We start from the raw sequence: 15,924 nt of genomic DNA, 5'->3' as shown, positions 1-15,924 counted from the left end.
GTGACGGAGGCCCTGACATCTCACCTCACCGTTGGCATTTCAGAACTAAATCATTTAGTTTGGGTTAATCAGAAATGCTACAGTATAAACTAGAGTCAGATTGAATAGTAAAGGGAAAATGTTTGCTTGATTAATTTAAACCGTCTTTATTTCGTTGCACAACTTGAAGTTAAAAGTATAACACGTATAAACCAATTACGGCAAGGCGAACATTTCCCACAAACAATTTCATTAGACTAAAAAACAAAACTTACAGTATAAGTAAATTGTGCTATGAACATCAGTGTTAGCTCTAGACTTTTGAATAATGCTTATATATATATCATATAGTTAGACAATCGGATCATCAAATTGATGCTGATTTAAGCACTCGTCTAATAAGTACAGACAATTTGGAATGTTTTCATCTTGTTTGTTTCTTGTAGACTAAAGTACTGAGTTCCTGCTTCTTCAATTGTAATACTAACAGTGGATATGCTTTAATCTGGCAAGTGAAATGTAGCATGGTTTAAGCAAGGCTAATGGCAATTGCAAGTTCAACATGACTACCTGTCGCTGCTGGTATTTCATAAAGACACTGGTTAATCCAGAGGCTTGACGAGTGTCTTCATTAGCAAAAGATTTGACCACCTGTAAACGCAGTTGTCCTTCCTAATGAATGAGCTATTTGTGGTCCTTACATGTAAACGGTAAACGGATAATAAAATCCTAACCACATACCTTTCATGTCACCGTACACATTTAGCTTAGATGGATCGAGGTCTCTCCTCGAGCATTTGCAGCATGCACGTTCAAATACGCATAATCACTAGCTGTGTAGATTCATCTTCTGGAACATGACACCAAGTGGAAATCTGAGGTGACGAGAGGCGAGAAAATAGTGGAACCGTGAGGATGAGGATGAAGTTTCTTCACACTAGAGTTTCGTTGTGGATATGTGTACCGCTTCACCGAACACACCCGGGATAAATGAATTAAACGGGAAAAAAAAAAGAAAAAAAAAAAAAAAGTACAAAGCCAAATAGAACCATCAGCTCAACTCCATGTGTACCTGCTCTTATCCTCCTTCAAATGGCAATTCCCTCCATCCTCAATCATCTGTACAGTCCCTTTATTTCTGTCCAAGTCCTGAGAAATATTGATCAAAGCGACAAACGTATTTCTGTTCTGAGAAGTAGAAGAAATATTTCTCACATATAATACAAATCTCTTTTCTCTATACAGTTGTAATCTGTACAACGGTTGCAGTATGTATTTTGCTGCATGGAGAAAATAACAGCCTTGATCTTTTGCTTGATAAGAATAAATAGATGCTTTCATCTCAAACCATGTTATCTGAGGGTTTGAAACAGAAACACAACTGAAAGGACCGAAAGTGGATGCTGAATCTACGCCTGGTCTCTTAAACCTTGGCACTCCTTCGATTTACCAACTGAGAAGGGAATGGGGAAAAGGGAGAAAAAGAGAGAAAAATATATATAATATATAACTTCCAAACTGAAAAGTCTTGATTTTTGTCTGCTGTTTATGGTACTCTTTCAAGGGAATGAAGCAAACGTTCGAGATGATTTTCATTGTCTTCCTGTGCTGTGATTGGACAAAGAGAGACCCGAAATGTCCATGCGGTTTGAGCTCGCTTCTGCTAAACGGAGCAGAGATGTTCTCCACCATGTTCGAGTGGCTCAGTTATAAAGACTGGAATGAACGGAAGCATAATGGACTAGCCCAGATATCCTTTATGGAGAGCTGGACGCATTATTGTAAACGATTCCTGTTTTAGTGTATGACTTTTGACAAAGGCTGCTTTAAAAAACCTGCTCATGTTGTCACATACTGCACATTTTATAGTGTAGCTGTTAAAATTGGTCCTGTTTGATGCAGTGAAAAACTGGGCGGTGGTATGAGGATTTCATGTGCTGGTCCAGTCGGACTCTTTGGAGTAATGCCTTGTTCTACGGACACACAAGTCCTGATTAAACCAAACTGGAGTTGGAGAACAGCACATGGTTAAGAATTTTTGAATTCTTGACAGCTGGAAATTATTTAAGTGTTTTCCAGGTAAGCTGAGATTAGAATCCTCTGCATCTGGCTGTGAAGCAGTGTGTAGTGTAGTGGCTGTAGTGACCGTTATCCCAATGTAGGCAGGCACTGGCAGGGTGTGGTAGTGGTGCTTATGGGGGGACGTCGGGGCTCTCAGCGTCTCATCTGACCCATCTGGTAATTCTCGCGCGGCTGGCGGTGGTGGCGTGGGGGCTGAGGTTGGCGCTGGGATGGACGCTGGTTCTGATGGCCATGTGCATGAGGGTGCTGGTTCTGGTTGTGGTGGTGATGGTGATGATGCTGATGTTGCTGCTGCTGGTTAGCATGTTGGGCTCGTCTTCTCTTTAGAGTACCTGTGGATAGAGGACGCAGAGAGCTGGTATTCAATAAGGAATAGGAGTTCCTTATAGGTTACATTTGAAGTTTTGGGTGATAATGGCGCTTTAAGGAATAAACTTTTCGTAGACCCATGCAACCAGAAAAATTCCATCGACCCCTCTGAAAATAATCCATTTAAATACTATATTTGTATTTTATATACTCATTATATAAATGCGCACAGTAACATACTGACAATTTCCTGGAGTTGTACATTTATTTAGTTAAGATGATGTTTTTTTGTTGTTGTTTACTCTTTGAGCCCACCATTTACAGTTTACATGCAAGGACCTTAAAAGAGTAGGTTGGCAGCATATTTGTAAACAATAAAGAAAGATAGTTTATTATACATTTATAGAACTTAACATACGCAATCATTAAAGTGTACACAGGCGCTAGAAAGTGATTGCAGCTTTTACCTGGAAGAGGTTTAGGTGGTGGTAGTTTGGGGTTACTACTGGGTGTGTGCACACTGCAAATCTTGATGAACCCAGCCATGAGCATAATCAAAGCAATACCCATCAGCAGCACTGCCCACCAGTAAACCTGGGGATATAGAAATATATACACATTAACACAAAGCCATACATAAAACATGAAAATCTTTATTAATATAGTGCATATTAAATGCACTGATATTTCTTTTATAGCTTATAACATTGCGTCTGCGTTTTTGTTATTATTTGCAGGCTAATTTAATAATTATAGTAAAACTTTGAGCTGAAAGAGATGTACAGTATTACTACTACATTGAGTAGAATGCTAGTTCTGGTTGGTTTTTAAAGAAAGACACATCTGGATAAAGTCAAGACACTTGCCACTATCCATTCAGCAATGTTCTCATAGAGTTTGGGGTTGAAGATGGCTTTCTTCAGTCTGGCCAGTGGCCCATCGGCATCCACCAGCCTGCACTTCATGAACACGTCACAGTAGCCTTTGAAGTCGTTGCAGGGAGAGCCAGCCTGCAGCGTGGTCACCTTCCTATTGAAGAACTGGGCCAAGCGCTCAGACCCGGTACTGCTGCATGTGCTGGGGTTCACTGTGGGAGGACACGAGAACATGGAGCAATTCCCAGGATGATGGCACTACATTATCTACTCTCGAGCATGGCATCACATGACTACCGCTGAGCTATGTTAGAACACTGTGTGGGTGGGTTGCAATTAACATGGTAGAAAACCCACTCCAGGGAAAAAGGAAGATTTAACACCAAAGATACACTGCATTGTCAAAACAGATTTAAAAAAAATAAAATGAACACATTCAGTGTACTGACTTTTCTCCATGCAGCAAACATGACAGAGCTCAGTCTCATCCTTGCCATCCCCGCTAGCACAGGTACACACCTCCAGCCCGTACTTCTCACAGATGGAGCCAGAACAGCCCTGTGAAAATATCAGTTAGAAGCTATTCTTCTTTCTGAAAATGACAAATTCCACATTGATTCTTGAAACTCAGTGTTTAGCTTTTATAATCCACAGCTTGCTACATGCCATTACCCCGTTAAGGCAGACTTGAGTTTCTCCATGGCAGGCAGTGAAGTTGGCTTTGGGCTCAGAGGTGGGGCACTGGGCTGACGCTCCATTACACATGCCCTGATGGGCGCACTCTGACTCCTCACGACACTTCTCGTTTCGGCTCTTATATGTGCACTCGGAGGTGCAACACGGACCTTGGCTAGGACTGCAGACACGACATGAGGTTCAGAGTGAAGTGTAGGATTGTTACAGGCACATACACACAAAACACCCTTAGTACAGTCTCAAGGCTCGCTCTTTGATATATTATGTCGTAAGGTGACGTTAAATTACAAGTATGCACATTCCTAATCTTAAAAGAAATACAAAAACGCAGAGTGTACCTGCAGACTTTGTTAGGTTTGAGTTTGCACTTCTTATTGTCTGGCTGGTTAGCATCATAGCAGCACTGATCTCTGCATTGATCATTATATCCACAGTCACACTCCTCTCCCGGCTCTACCAAGCCGTTACCACAGATTGGTTGGCCAGACTCTGTTGTAGTGTACGTGACACACACACAGACACAAACGTACACACACGAGGAGAACAGACAATCTGTTCAATCACAATTGCATATTTTTTTGGGTCTTGAATGTTCTGCAATTGAAAATCTTATTGGAAGTTTGGTTGATGTGACAAAAATCTCAGCATTACAAATGGCATCAAGTGGTCTGTAAAAATAAATTCGATGTTGCTAGGTAATAGAAAACGGCAAATTCCCAACACATCTTGCTGAACTGAAGACTTTTTTGAATACTGATCCTGTCACACTGTCAATGACAACAGATTTATTAAACGCTGCCTATGACATCTGACATTTGAGTATAACAAAGTGTGAAAGCTGGTCGCCCTGTCCACCAAAATCTGAAACCTTGTTGAAGGACTCAATCTGTAACAGTGATAAAGTAATAATACGCTCAAGACCTACCCACAAAGCAGTTGCCCCTTTTCTTCTCCAGCACTTGGCTGATGTTGCGAATACTGCACACTGAGAACTTGTTGTTGTTAAGCTTGTCTCCTGATGTGGCTCTAGCATACATTATGTAGTTGCCTTTCTCCTTCTTATCCTGGCTCTTTGACTCGCCTGGTGTGCATTCAGAGCCTGAATCATGCTAATAATAAAAATGAAATAAATGTGAATCAGTCACGGTCTTTGATTTACATGTTTCCATTTTTACATACAGTTGTGTTCAAAACAATAGCAGTCCAACATCACTAACCAGATCAATGACTGTTTTTGATATGAGGTGTTTCAACAAGACGATGACCCCAAACACACCAGTAAGCGAGCAGCATCATGGTTCCGGACCAACAAGATTAACATTATGGATTGGCCAGCCCAATCCCTGGACCTAAATCCGATAGAAAACTTGTGGGGTGGCCTCAAAAATGCTGTTTCTGAGGCAAAACCAAGAAATGCAGAGGAATTGTGGTCCGTAATGCAGTCGCCCTGGGCTGGAATACCTGTGCCAGAAGTTGGTCGACTCCATGCAACATGGACGTGAAGCAGTTCTCAGACATCACGGTCATACAACTAAATATCAGTTCAGTGATTCACAAGAAAGCTAAATCTTCAAGCATTTTTCAGATTATACAGTAAATGTTTGACTTTGTAAAGAAACATGCAGACGCTGCTATTTTTTTGAACAGCCTAATATTTTTTTCTTTAGTTACTGTAAAGTAATAAATTTGATGAATTTTTCATGTTTTGATTTAGAATTGAATGTGCAGTGTTCCCAATGCATTTGCGTGTAGTGAAATAAAAAGTTATTATAAGGATTTTGAGCTTTACTCAATAACACACTGCTATTATTTTGAACACAACTGTATGTACCAGAATACAACACTTTACAAACTAGTAGAACTGGTTAACAGAATACTGTTTCAAGCTCAAATAGCATCGTGTACATGTACAGAATGTGCTGTCAGCACAGGCAGCATCCCAAGTCACCATGCTATTTCCACCCGCAATGTAGCAGAAATAAGGTCAGGTGGTTTTGATGGTTAAAACTGTAAGCTGGATTAAAAATTAGAAACCCTGGCACCCTTGAAGCCTTTAGCTTAAGTGCTTTGCTTCCTTAGTACAGTGCATGTGTACATACTCTTGAACTACACAAGCCATACTGTGCATACACATTATTTAGCCTTAGACTGCTTGTGTGTAAAATCAGCTGTTTATGACTATTTGACTATTTTTTTTCCTTCACCATAGAATTTTATGTAATTAACTACGTTTGAATATAAGCTGTCAGCTGAGTGGATGGACGGAGCAAACGTATATATATATATAAATTCATTAATAGAGAATTAATTATGCTTATGATATAAAAATATACACTTTTCAGGCATAACATTATGACCACCTGCCTAATATTGTGGTTGTCCCCCTTTTGCTGCCAAAACAGCCCTGAACCCATCGAGGCATGGACTCCACTAGATGCCTGAAGGTGTGCTGAGGTATCTGGCACCAAGATGTTAGTAGCAGATCTTTAAGATCCTCCATGGGCCCCAGATCACAACTTAAAGGATACTTTTGATAGTAACTGACCACTGCAGACCGGCAATTTGGCCCTTGCTCAAATCCTTACACTTGCCCATTTTTCCTGATTCTAACACATCAACTTTGACGACAAAATGTTCATTTGCTGCCTAATATATCCCACCCACTAACAGGTGCCATGATGAGATCAGTCTAGATCATGTTATGCCTGATCCGTGAATCTGCAAACTAAATAAACAATGTTGCTTTAATGTGTTTGCATCAATGTGTGAAATCTTGTTAATGGAGATATAAAAGATGATCACAGTGACTTTGTTTGAAAAGTGAAATCAACGCGGCATGAAAGTCTCCCCAAACTGGTTTGCTTATCTAAACCCAGGTGCAGGTGAAACTTACTGGAGAGCCGAAGTTGTGTCCGACTTCATGAGCGAAGGTGATATGGGAGACCTTCGGAGGCACGTGGGATGCATAGTTCTGCACTGTTATAATCCCAGTGTTCAGTGACTTCCTTTTCCCATCAGAATACAGCTTGCTCTTTTCACAGATACCACCAGAGCTCCCTGAGAGAATGACCAGAATACTTGTTAAACAACATGCAATGCAACTGGGAAAAAGACATTAACATACACGCGCACACACACACATTATAAAAGGTCAAGGAGCTTGTATTATTCACTAATAAAGAATTATTGCTTAGTTAGTTAGTCAATAAAAACCTCTATTCCATTACAATATTGTGTATTATAAAAATGGCTTTGAGAATCATATATTTTTGTCATACGGCCCACCCGTAGCACCATTATATTATTAGAATCTGTGGACTGGTTTTTTAAAGTTGAACAGATTTGCACACGTGTACCTGAGGGTGCTCCGACCCAGGCCAGTCCCAATACACCGTCATCAAAATCTCTATCGGTGAAGACATAGGCTAGACAATAATCATCATGGTTCTGCTCAGAGTTTAGCTCCAGAAACTTCTCCACACCGATGTTAGCAAAACGGAAAGGGTTGGATCTGTCCCGCTCATCACTTGTCGTGTTGATCTAAGAAAAATCCATATAACAACATCCATAATGCTGTGCATGTTAAGAATACATGGTATGCACATGGAATTAAATTTCAATAACCTGGATATTAAAACTAATTGGAGTAGAGAAAAGGGTTTCTTTTTCAAACTACATTGTACTCACCCTAATTCTCTTCACCATGAAACTAATGTTGCGGATACCCAGGAAATCGGTGCCCTGGTAAATTGCATCAATCGCCTTAACATGGCTTGAGATCTGAGAAATAAATAGAATTTTAGAACGACATTAAAAATATTAATCTACATAGATTTCAGACTTACAGTCAGGTTTACAAAATTCAAAATGAGGCAATCAAATACATGACTGACTTTTCAGTCAAGGGGTATATAATATAATAATAATGCATTATCTGTTTAGGACTTATAGCCATTTTTACATAGTCATGGGGTCAAACGAAACTGGATAGGCTAACAAAATTCTAAATATAAGCATTACTGTTAGTAACTGGCTACAAATACTTTTCAAAGAACAAATGTCTGAAGTCTAGACCGCATGGACATGACCAAATGCTGACTGCACCTTTGATTTGCTGTTCTTTCTGCTTTCAGTTTTGTCTTCAGTAAGGGTTGAGGTCAGATGACTAACTTGACCATTTTAAGGACATTCCATTTCTTTGTCTTAAGAAGCTCTTGGGTTGCTTTCGCTGTATGTTCACATCATTTATCCGTCTCTACTGTAAGGGCCACACTAGCAGTTTTGTAGCATTTCACTGAATCTGAGCAGAAAGCATGCTTCTATACATGTGTACTCAACGTAGCAACCGCAAGCCAATATTCATGGTGTTAATTAAAATTTCTGTGCTTGCTGGTAAGACAAGAAGCTCTGCCTACGCTCAGCTGAGTGGGAGATGGCAGTCCTTAATCCAGCCTGAGAGGTCTACGAGCCAAGTAAACATGTGACTGGATGAATGAGCCCAGTGGTGTACAATGGGGAAAGGAACAAATACATGGACAACCTGGACGACTTGTCCCTCCATGACTGAATAAAAAGACTCTTAAGACATAAAACTCAAACTATCTATTAATACCTGCACATTACATATGAAAAAAATTTATATGCATTTATATTGCATGCACAGGAATAGTGTCTTGAACCTTAACAGTTCTTACCTGAGCAATGACAGCCTCTCTTGATTTGTAGTATTTGAAGAAGAGGTGATCAGTCTGGATGAAGAGCTGGCAGGTATTTTTTTCCACTTGTGCCATCCTCTTTTTCCTTTGTAACACAGTATCATCAGGAGACTCCTTCTCAGGTCCCACTTTATCATCCTGTAAGGGGAAAAAAAACCTTGATACCTTGACTAGTATTATGTTAAATATTCAAACAACCAAAGCGTTATGAAAAACAAGAAACATAAAAAACAGAGAAACAAAAATGCCTATATAACTTGATAGAAGCTATAAAAAAAAAACAGTCAAACATTGTAATTAGGACATTGAGTTTCAGCTCATTTAGTAGTTAAACGAGGCAGTCTTTTCTAAGCATTTTTGTGTGCTTTCCACACAAGTTTCGAGCTCAAAAACTGGACTGTGCGAAGATGTACCAAGAGATACGAGAGCTTAACTGACCTTGACGACCTCTTCCACAGCAGAAGCCTGATATTTCTTCATCCTCTCAAACACTGAGTGGTCTGCACAGCCACCCTGAGGCCCATACTTATGAGGATAATCTAAAAAGTAAAAATGGGAAATATATATAGCCACTCTGACTCATTCTGAATTTAGTGTTCTTATGAAAACAGCCAAATAATGCTCACCAATGTCATCTCCGTGGTAGATGACGGAGTGGAACGGCACATTTTTGTCCCCCAAGTAGCGCTCAACAGGCTCGACATAATAAGTCCCGTGGTGCGTATTAATAAAGCCCTCAAACTTACCATCGATGACAGAACCGTGAGTTAGGCTGCCCTGCTCGCCTGAAGGTGAGAAGAGATTAACAGACTGCCGGATTAGAAACTGCAAACTATAAAGATGTAAATGAGTAAAACACCTTGTAAAAAAATCCTTCACTCAATCGATTTGCTCTTAATGTCTCACAATTTTATTAGGATACTCACACAAGTTTAACCACCATAAAATGCTGCAATGTATAAAAAAAAAAGGGGGGGGGGCAGGCCCTAATGTCTCTCACCATAGAGCTCTCCAGTATAGATATGTGAGGTGTCATAGTCCATTTCCTCTCCAGACACGTCCAGCTTAAAATCCTCAGAGAAAAGTTTTGTATCCCTTCTCATCCTTAAGTTAAAATGCCTGTAAGGGAAGTGGCAAAAGATAGATTAGTGTTTGTAATCTTTCACAAAAATCATCATCCAGCATCATGCCGATTTCCTTGTTAAAGAAGAGACGGTTATTTACAATATCTCCTTCTCCTGTGCTGTCCTGAGATGAGCATTTACGATCATATTGTGGCTCAAGACAGGTGAAAGAAGGACCTGACATATGATCTCTGAGACAGTGCTTTCAGAAGACACTCTTACTGGTTAACCGGTTTGGGTGACAGGTTTGTAAGATTTCAGGAACATTGTAGGAGACTAAGAGATCATTACTTACATTAGGCACTAAATGATTATATATTTTCTGCAAGGTGATTAAATGCTTGCTAAAGATGTTATTCTTCTCAGGAGTACCTGAACTCTAAAATCCCAGTTTTGCAAAACACTACTGTTATGCAGAGGAAATGTGCATGTGACTTCAGAGGAGAATCATCTGTAGGGTACAGGGTGCTTGCATGGATCTAAGCTGTATTACGTTACCTAGCTATGGAATGTGGCACATAAAGGAAAACGAACCTTCCGTGAGCGTGGAACTCCAGGTGAAGGAAGCGGTCCTCGTGCGAGATCGCTCGCTTAGCTCTCTGATGTCTGTGGTGCACCAAGTCTGTGTCATAGGACAGTCCTTCATAGTGCCTGATGTATTTGTTCAGAGGGTTGCCATAGTAACCTGTGTAAGGCACAATGTTGGATTGGGTGTCAGCATTTGACCCAAAAAGCATTACACAAAGTACTGCAGAAGAATTGGAAGTGTATTTAGCTGATAGTGAGATGATCAGTGCAGAGCCTATGCAACATATAACACCTTATCTTGCAAGGGTTGAAATTTGGCATGTGACGACCGAGTGATTTTAAAGGAATCAAATGAAATGAATCGTTGGAACACACATAAGTCGACTGTTAGATTATAACCGCTTTATAAAGGAGCTAGTGTGGTAATTTTGCCTATAACTAAACGAGAAGCTTGAGGTTTTACAACCCTAATTGAAATATTGGTCTCGACAAGGCTTTGTGAAGAAAAATACTGTAGGTTTTCAGCACACAAACTATACTGATGCACACAGCAAACAATGTAGTATGTTGCTGTGCATGTTCGATGCGCTGGTCAAATTAAATTAGATGACTTTCCATGAATAAATAAAAAGCTCATTTATTATATTGAGGCAAATCACATCCAGAGGAAGGGGGGAAAGACAACCAACATGGCCACCACAATGACTCTATTCAACTGCGTACATGCGTCAGAAATGCCCCTTGACATTTCTTTTCACGTCCATGTAAATCCTAAATTAAATCCTAAACACAGCTTCCCAGATCAGATGAGTAAACATCTGATCTGGGAAGCTGTGTTTAGGATTTAATATCTCCAAAAATAATAATCCCAGCCTCATAATATTTGCCAAAGACAAAATGCTTTTTTTTTTTTTTTTTTTTTTTTAACACCACACTTTTACTATAAGTCACAGTTTGTGCGTAAACTACTAGCCTACACCTATCAGGCATAACATTATCATCTCCTCCCGGTTAGTGGCTAGACCACTGGATCATCTCCAAAACTGCAGCTCTTGTGGGGTGTTCCCGGTCTGCAGTGGTCAGTATCTATCAAAAGTGGTCCAAGGAAGAAACAGTGGTGAACCGGGGACAGGATCATGGGCGGTCAAGGTTCACTGATGCACGTGGGGAGCGAAGGCTGACCCGTGTGATCCGATCCGACAGACGAGCTACTGTTGCTCAGATTGCTGAAGATGTTAATGCTGGTTCTGACAGAAAGGTGTCAGAATACACAGTGCATGACGGGTCAGGGCTGTGAAAGGGGAACCAACGCAATATTAGGCAGGTGGTCATAATGTTATGCCTGCTCAGTGTATATTCCTCTGACTTTGTGTCAAAATCTGAGGTCTGAACAACCAACCAAATGTCATTCCGCATTGTCTTCATATTCAAACTCATCCAGATATCAGCCCGTGTTTTGCATAGAGTCGACTGTACCCATTTCCATTCGACGAGACAGAATACGCCCGACTTCATCAAGTGTTACACAAATTAAATCAACACATTTACATGGGTTACATGTCAGTGAGCTTCCTTTATTTGAATTTCTAAGAACTCAGCCATGTAGACAGACAGAGACAAACTTGCTTTCTATGTCGGCCTCATTTTATGTGGCTGCGAACAATATTTCTGAAGATAACAAATCCTAAAATAGCTTCCCAAACGTGACTTTTTAAATTTAGAAAATATTACATTTTCAGGGGAGTGAAAATAATGTGATGTTGGAATTTATCCAAGCTACAACAAAAAGGTACACAAAATCCGAGACGTGTAGCGGCGAACCTATATGAATAGACAAAGAATAACAATACGCTTAATCTATTGTACTATTACTAAACAAGGTCAACACTTTCTCAATCACAAGCAGCTTATAGATCAGGTGTGTGTTAATAGGTCTCTGCTGCCGAGTTCTGTAAGGATTAACATTTTAATTCAATTATTAGCATGGGCTTGAGACACAGCCACCAACAGTGTACCTATAAGAGTTTTGTTAGACTACTGACCATACATTTTTTTCAACCCTTTCCCCTCTCATACAGGCTGTTGTAGACCGAACTGTGCTACAGGATGTTTGTTAAGAGCCGAGGATGAGTGGACGAGTCTCAAAATATAAACAACTTTCATCAGACGCAGATGCTGTGCGAGACATGCCAAAAGTCATGAGGCAAAACCGCAAACATCTACAAACCTCTAAAAGAGCCAAGACATATCTATGATGAGCGCAGGCCTAAATGGTCTACCGATGAAGCCACACATCAGTCTAATTCCTAATGTAAAAAGCCGGCCAAGCCTCAGTTACTTAGAAATATATCAGCACGCGTGAGATGCAACAGACGCTAGGGGTTGTTGAATGTTTTCCAAATCCCAAACATACTCTGTGTGCATGAATCACTCACATATTATTTCAGAGATATATAAATCAGATATTCCAAATGATATTCAGTGTTGCGTAGTAACAGACTACATGCAATCTGGATTATGTAATATGATTACAAAAATGAGGTAGTGGTCAGAATAGGATACCTTCCAGTGGAATCCAGATAATCAGTCAACAGTTACATTTCATGGATTAGCTACAACGGGAATGAATCGGTCAGTTCTTAATTTACAGAGTGTCCATCAACTGCTTTAGGCTACGTCTACACTAATCCGGATAAATCCGAAAACGACATTTTCTTCCAAAAACACTCCGCATCCACATTATCGTTTTCAATCGTTTCCCGAAAGTCGGTCATCTGCACCGAAACCTCTGAAAAGGCTTACGTCTCTGTACTGCGCATGAGTGACGCGTAAAACGCTTCGACCTGCGCCATTTCCGACTGCCGTTTTTTACTTTCTGGCTCTTTGAAACGTCGCCACGATATGTCATGGAAATTACCTGACGTGTTGTGGGAAAATTAATTCATGTATACTTCAAGATATAATATAATACACCGATCAGGCATAACATTATGATCACTGACAGGTGACGTGAATAACACTGATGATCTCATCATGGCACCTGTTAGTGGGTGGGATATATTAGGCAGCAAGTGAACATTTTGTCCTCAAAGTTGATGTGTTAGAAGCAGGAAAAATGGGCAAGAGTAAGGATTTGAGTAAGTTTGACAAAAGGGCCAAATTGTGATGGCTAGACCACTGGATCTGAGCATCTCCAAAACTGCAGCTCTTGTGGGGTGTTCCCGGTCTGCAGTGGTCAGTATCTATCAAAAGTTGTCCAAGGAAGGAACAGTGGTTTACCGTTTACAGGGTCATAGGCGGTCAAGGCCAATGATGGCCCGTGTGGTCCGATCCAACAGACGAGCTACTGTTGCTCAAATTGCTGAAGAAGTTAATGCAGGTTCTGATAAAAAGGTGTCAGAATAAACAGTGCATGATGGGTCAGGGTAGCAAAAGTGGGACCAACACAATGATAGGCAGGTGGTCATAATGTTATGTCTGGTCGGTGTATATACAGATATTTCTTCTTCTTTTTCCTTAATCATGCTAAAGAAAAGCCAAGGTTTAAGTCTTGTGTCCAACAGACACAAAGCCTGGTGTCTAGGGCAAAAAGCAATGAATATACAATCAAACCGGATCAAAACGCCAAACTGTGTGGGATTTCGAACCCAGATGGTGCATAGATGTTCGTAGAAAATTCACCAAAGCACAGCGTCTGCCACACAGACGAGTAGAAATCTTACAGAGAATCCAATTCATGTGTGTCTGATTACTGAACCCTTTGAAACGGGTTGAATAATCATGAAATTATCCGTCCACACTTTTTTTTTGTTTTTAATCTTTGTCTATAAAGCCAGAACGTTTGTCACTATTGACTAACAAATCTTGATAATGCTTCTGACCAAACATACTCCTGAGCAGCAATAATAATAACAGGAATTTTGAACAAAATCTCATGCTTTATGGACCAAACCTGAATTTCTGTAGCAGCAAAAAAAAAAAAAATTGATTTTAGATGTCAATAATTCATAGAAAAAAAACAAGCTTTTGAATCAAGCCCATATGGTCATTCATTATTTAACATCCCAACAGAGCAGCAGAGAAAAGACAGCAAGTGATGATTATTTTCTTCTTCTTCCAAAGGCGAGGCTGTTATTTAAAGCCTGCTGGCGGAATGATTCATTACGCTTACAAAACTGACATGTCGATTTCTACACATTGTAAAACCTGTAAAATGTTAACTCTCGGCGCATTTAATAGAAAACAATAGAAATGTTTTGCCTTGAAAGACAGACCGGTTGCTCACACCGCACTTCTTCAGCCTTTAGCCGAAACAAACAATAAAATAACGGAACGGCGTTAGCTTTTAGCGTCCGGGAAAAATAAACAAGCCCCAAAATAATCGCGACGTGTTTTATGACATCGATTATGAATCAATGCATAATAAACACTCGAAGTGCAAAGGTCTTGATATTGGAGGTCATAAAAAGAAAGGATTGTGTTGTTGTTGTTTTTTTGTCTGTGTCTAAACCCTACATTATGGAACCGATTTCTAAGATCCGCTACATTAGCTAGCTCGGTAATATCGTCTTATTTTGCCAACAATACTCTTCATTCTAGACAGTATATTCATTCCTTAACTTTAGAACAGTAATTACAGTCTCGATTGACATTAGTGACTAGTGTTATTTTATATTTTTATAACACCAACCCCCGTAACACCGACATTACAGTGACGGCTCTAGCGGCCAAGCTTGTCATGTATGTAATTGACTAGCCGTAGCCGGCTACCTCTTCTGTTTCCATCTTGGACAATGCTAGCAAGCGGCTAATAATGCGCCTCAGTTGAGGTGCCGTTAGCTTGTCAGGGAGGCAGGCTGCGCTTGATGAAGCATTAACAGTCTATTTCTTTTTAATCCTAGACTAGTTTCCATGTCTGTTTCTGTTGCACAATGGCGAAAGCGGACATGTTGTAGCTCTAAAAAAAAAAACCTTTAACTTTACGACAAAGGGCCTGTGTTTTTCGGCATTTAGCAGTTAGCAACGCTGCGCGCGCTAGCCGTGTCCCCTCATTTGCCCCTGTTTTATTTCGTGCAACAAAAAATAATAAAAAAGGTTCGTCCTGAGACACTGCGCTGTTCACACTCACCTTGACTGGATTTCAGGGCGCACAATAGGCAAAGCAGTTTTATCACAGTCATATCGCGTAAGTTCATGTTTAGTGCATTGATACAGAAAGCGCTTTTATTGTCCCAGTCGAACGTAAGACGCCCCCTGTGTTTACAGCTCGCTCGCTCGCTCGCTCTCTCTCTCTCTCTCTCTTTCCCTCTTTCCCTCTTTCTCCCTCCCTTCACACGTTCACTCTCTGAACGTCATGACGTCAGACGCAGGGGGGGAAGGGAAAAGTTATCTTGGCCCCGCCCCTCATGAAAACAGGCCTCCATGGGTGAAAATATTTTTTTTCCAACCACTGAAAAGCAATTTTATTTTTTCTTTTATTGGACCAAATACTCAAAAGGTATTTAGAAATACAAATTAGTAATACAGTTATGAACAGCAGAAGGAAGAAATACGTTTTTTTTTTTTTTAAGAAAAAGAAGACACTAACACAACCCACAGATAAAAAAATATAAATAA

At 40.2% G+C, this 15,924-nt stretch overlaps 1 protein-coding gene across 2 annotated transcripts; it reads right to left on the bottom strand.

The window, feature by feature from the left end:
* Positions 1–808: 808 nt before the first annotated feature.
* Positions 809–15,599, bottom strand: LOC131364874 (disintegrin and metalloproteinase domain-containing protein 10-like). 2 transcript variants are annotated; one of them, XR_009206537.1, is made up of 17 exons: positions 15,437–15,599; positions 10,315–10,465; positions 9,657–9,775; positions 9,283–9,441; positions 9,095–9,195; positions 8,636–8,794; positions 7,629–7,721; positions 7,298–7,481; positions 6,835–6,998; positions 4,867–5,050; positions 4,280–4,430; positions 3,918–4,101; positions 3,695–3,803; positions 3,237–3,457; positions 2,838–2,964; positions 1,052–2,393; positions 809–854 (listed from the first exon to the last, which is right to left on the bottom strand). XR_009206537.1 is itself a non-coding variant. In XM_058408306.1 (16 exons), exons 1-16 carry the CDS (start codon positions 15,501–15,503, stop codon positions 2,194–2,196), a joined length of 2,373 nt encoding a protein of 790 aa, XP_058264289.1. In that variant the 5' UTR covers positions 15,504–15,599; the 3' UTR covers positions 809–2,193. The 2 variants fall into 2 exon arrangements, 1 of the variants encoding a protein (XP_058264289.1); XM_058408306.1 differs by having other exon boundaries at positions 809–2,393.
* Between the last annotated feature and the right edge of the window lie 325 nt (positions 15,600–15,924).

Source organism: Hemibagrus wyckioides, linkage group LG14, assembly GCF_019097595.1.
Source record: "Hemibagrus wyckioides isolate EC202008001 linkage group LG14, SWU_Hwy_1.0, whole genome shotgun sequence".
In the NCBI taxonomy this organism is placed as follows: domain Eukaryota; kingdom Metazoa; phylum Chordata; class Actinopteri; order Siluriformes; family Bagridae; genus Hemibagrus; species Hemibagrus wyckioides.
This window is presented reverse-complemented; position numbering and strand designations above follow the sequence as displayed.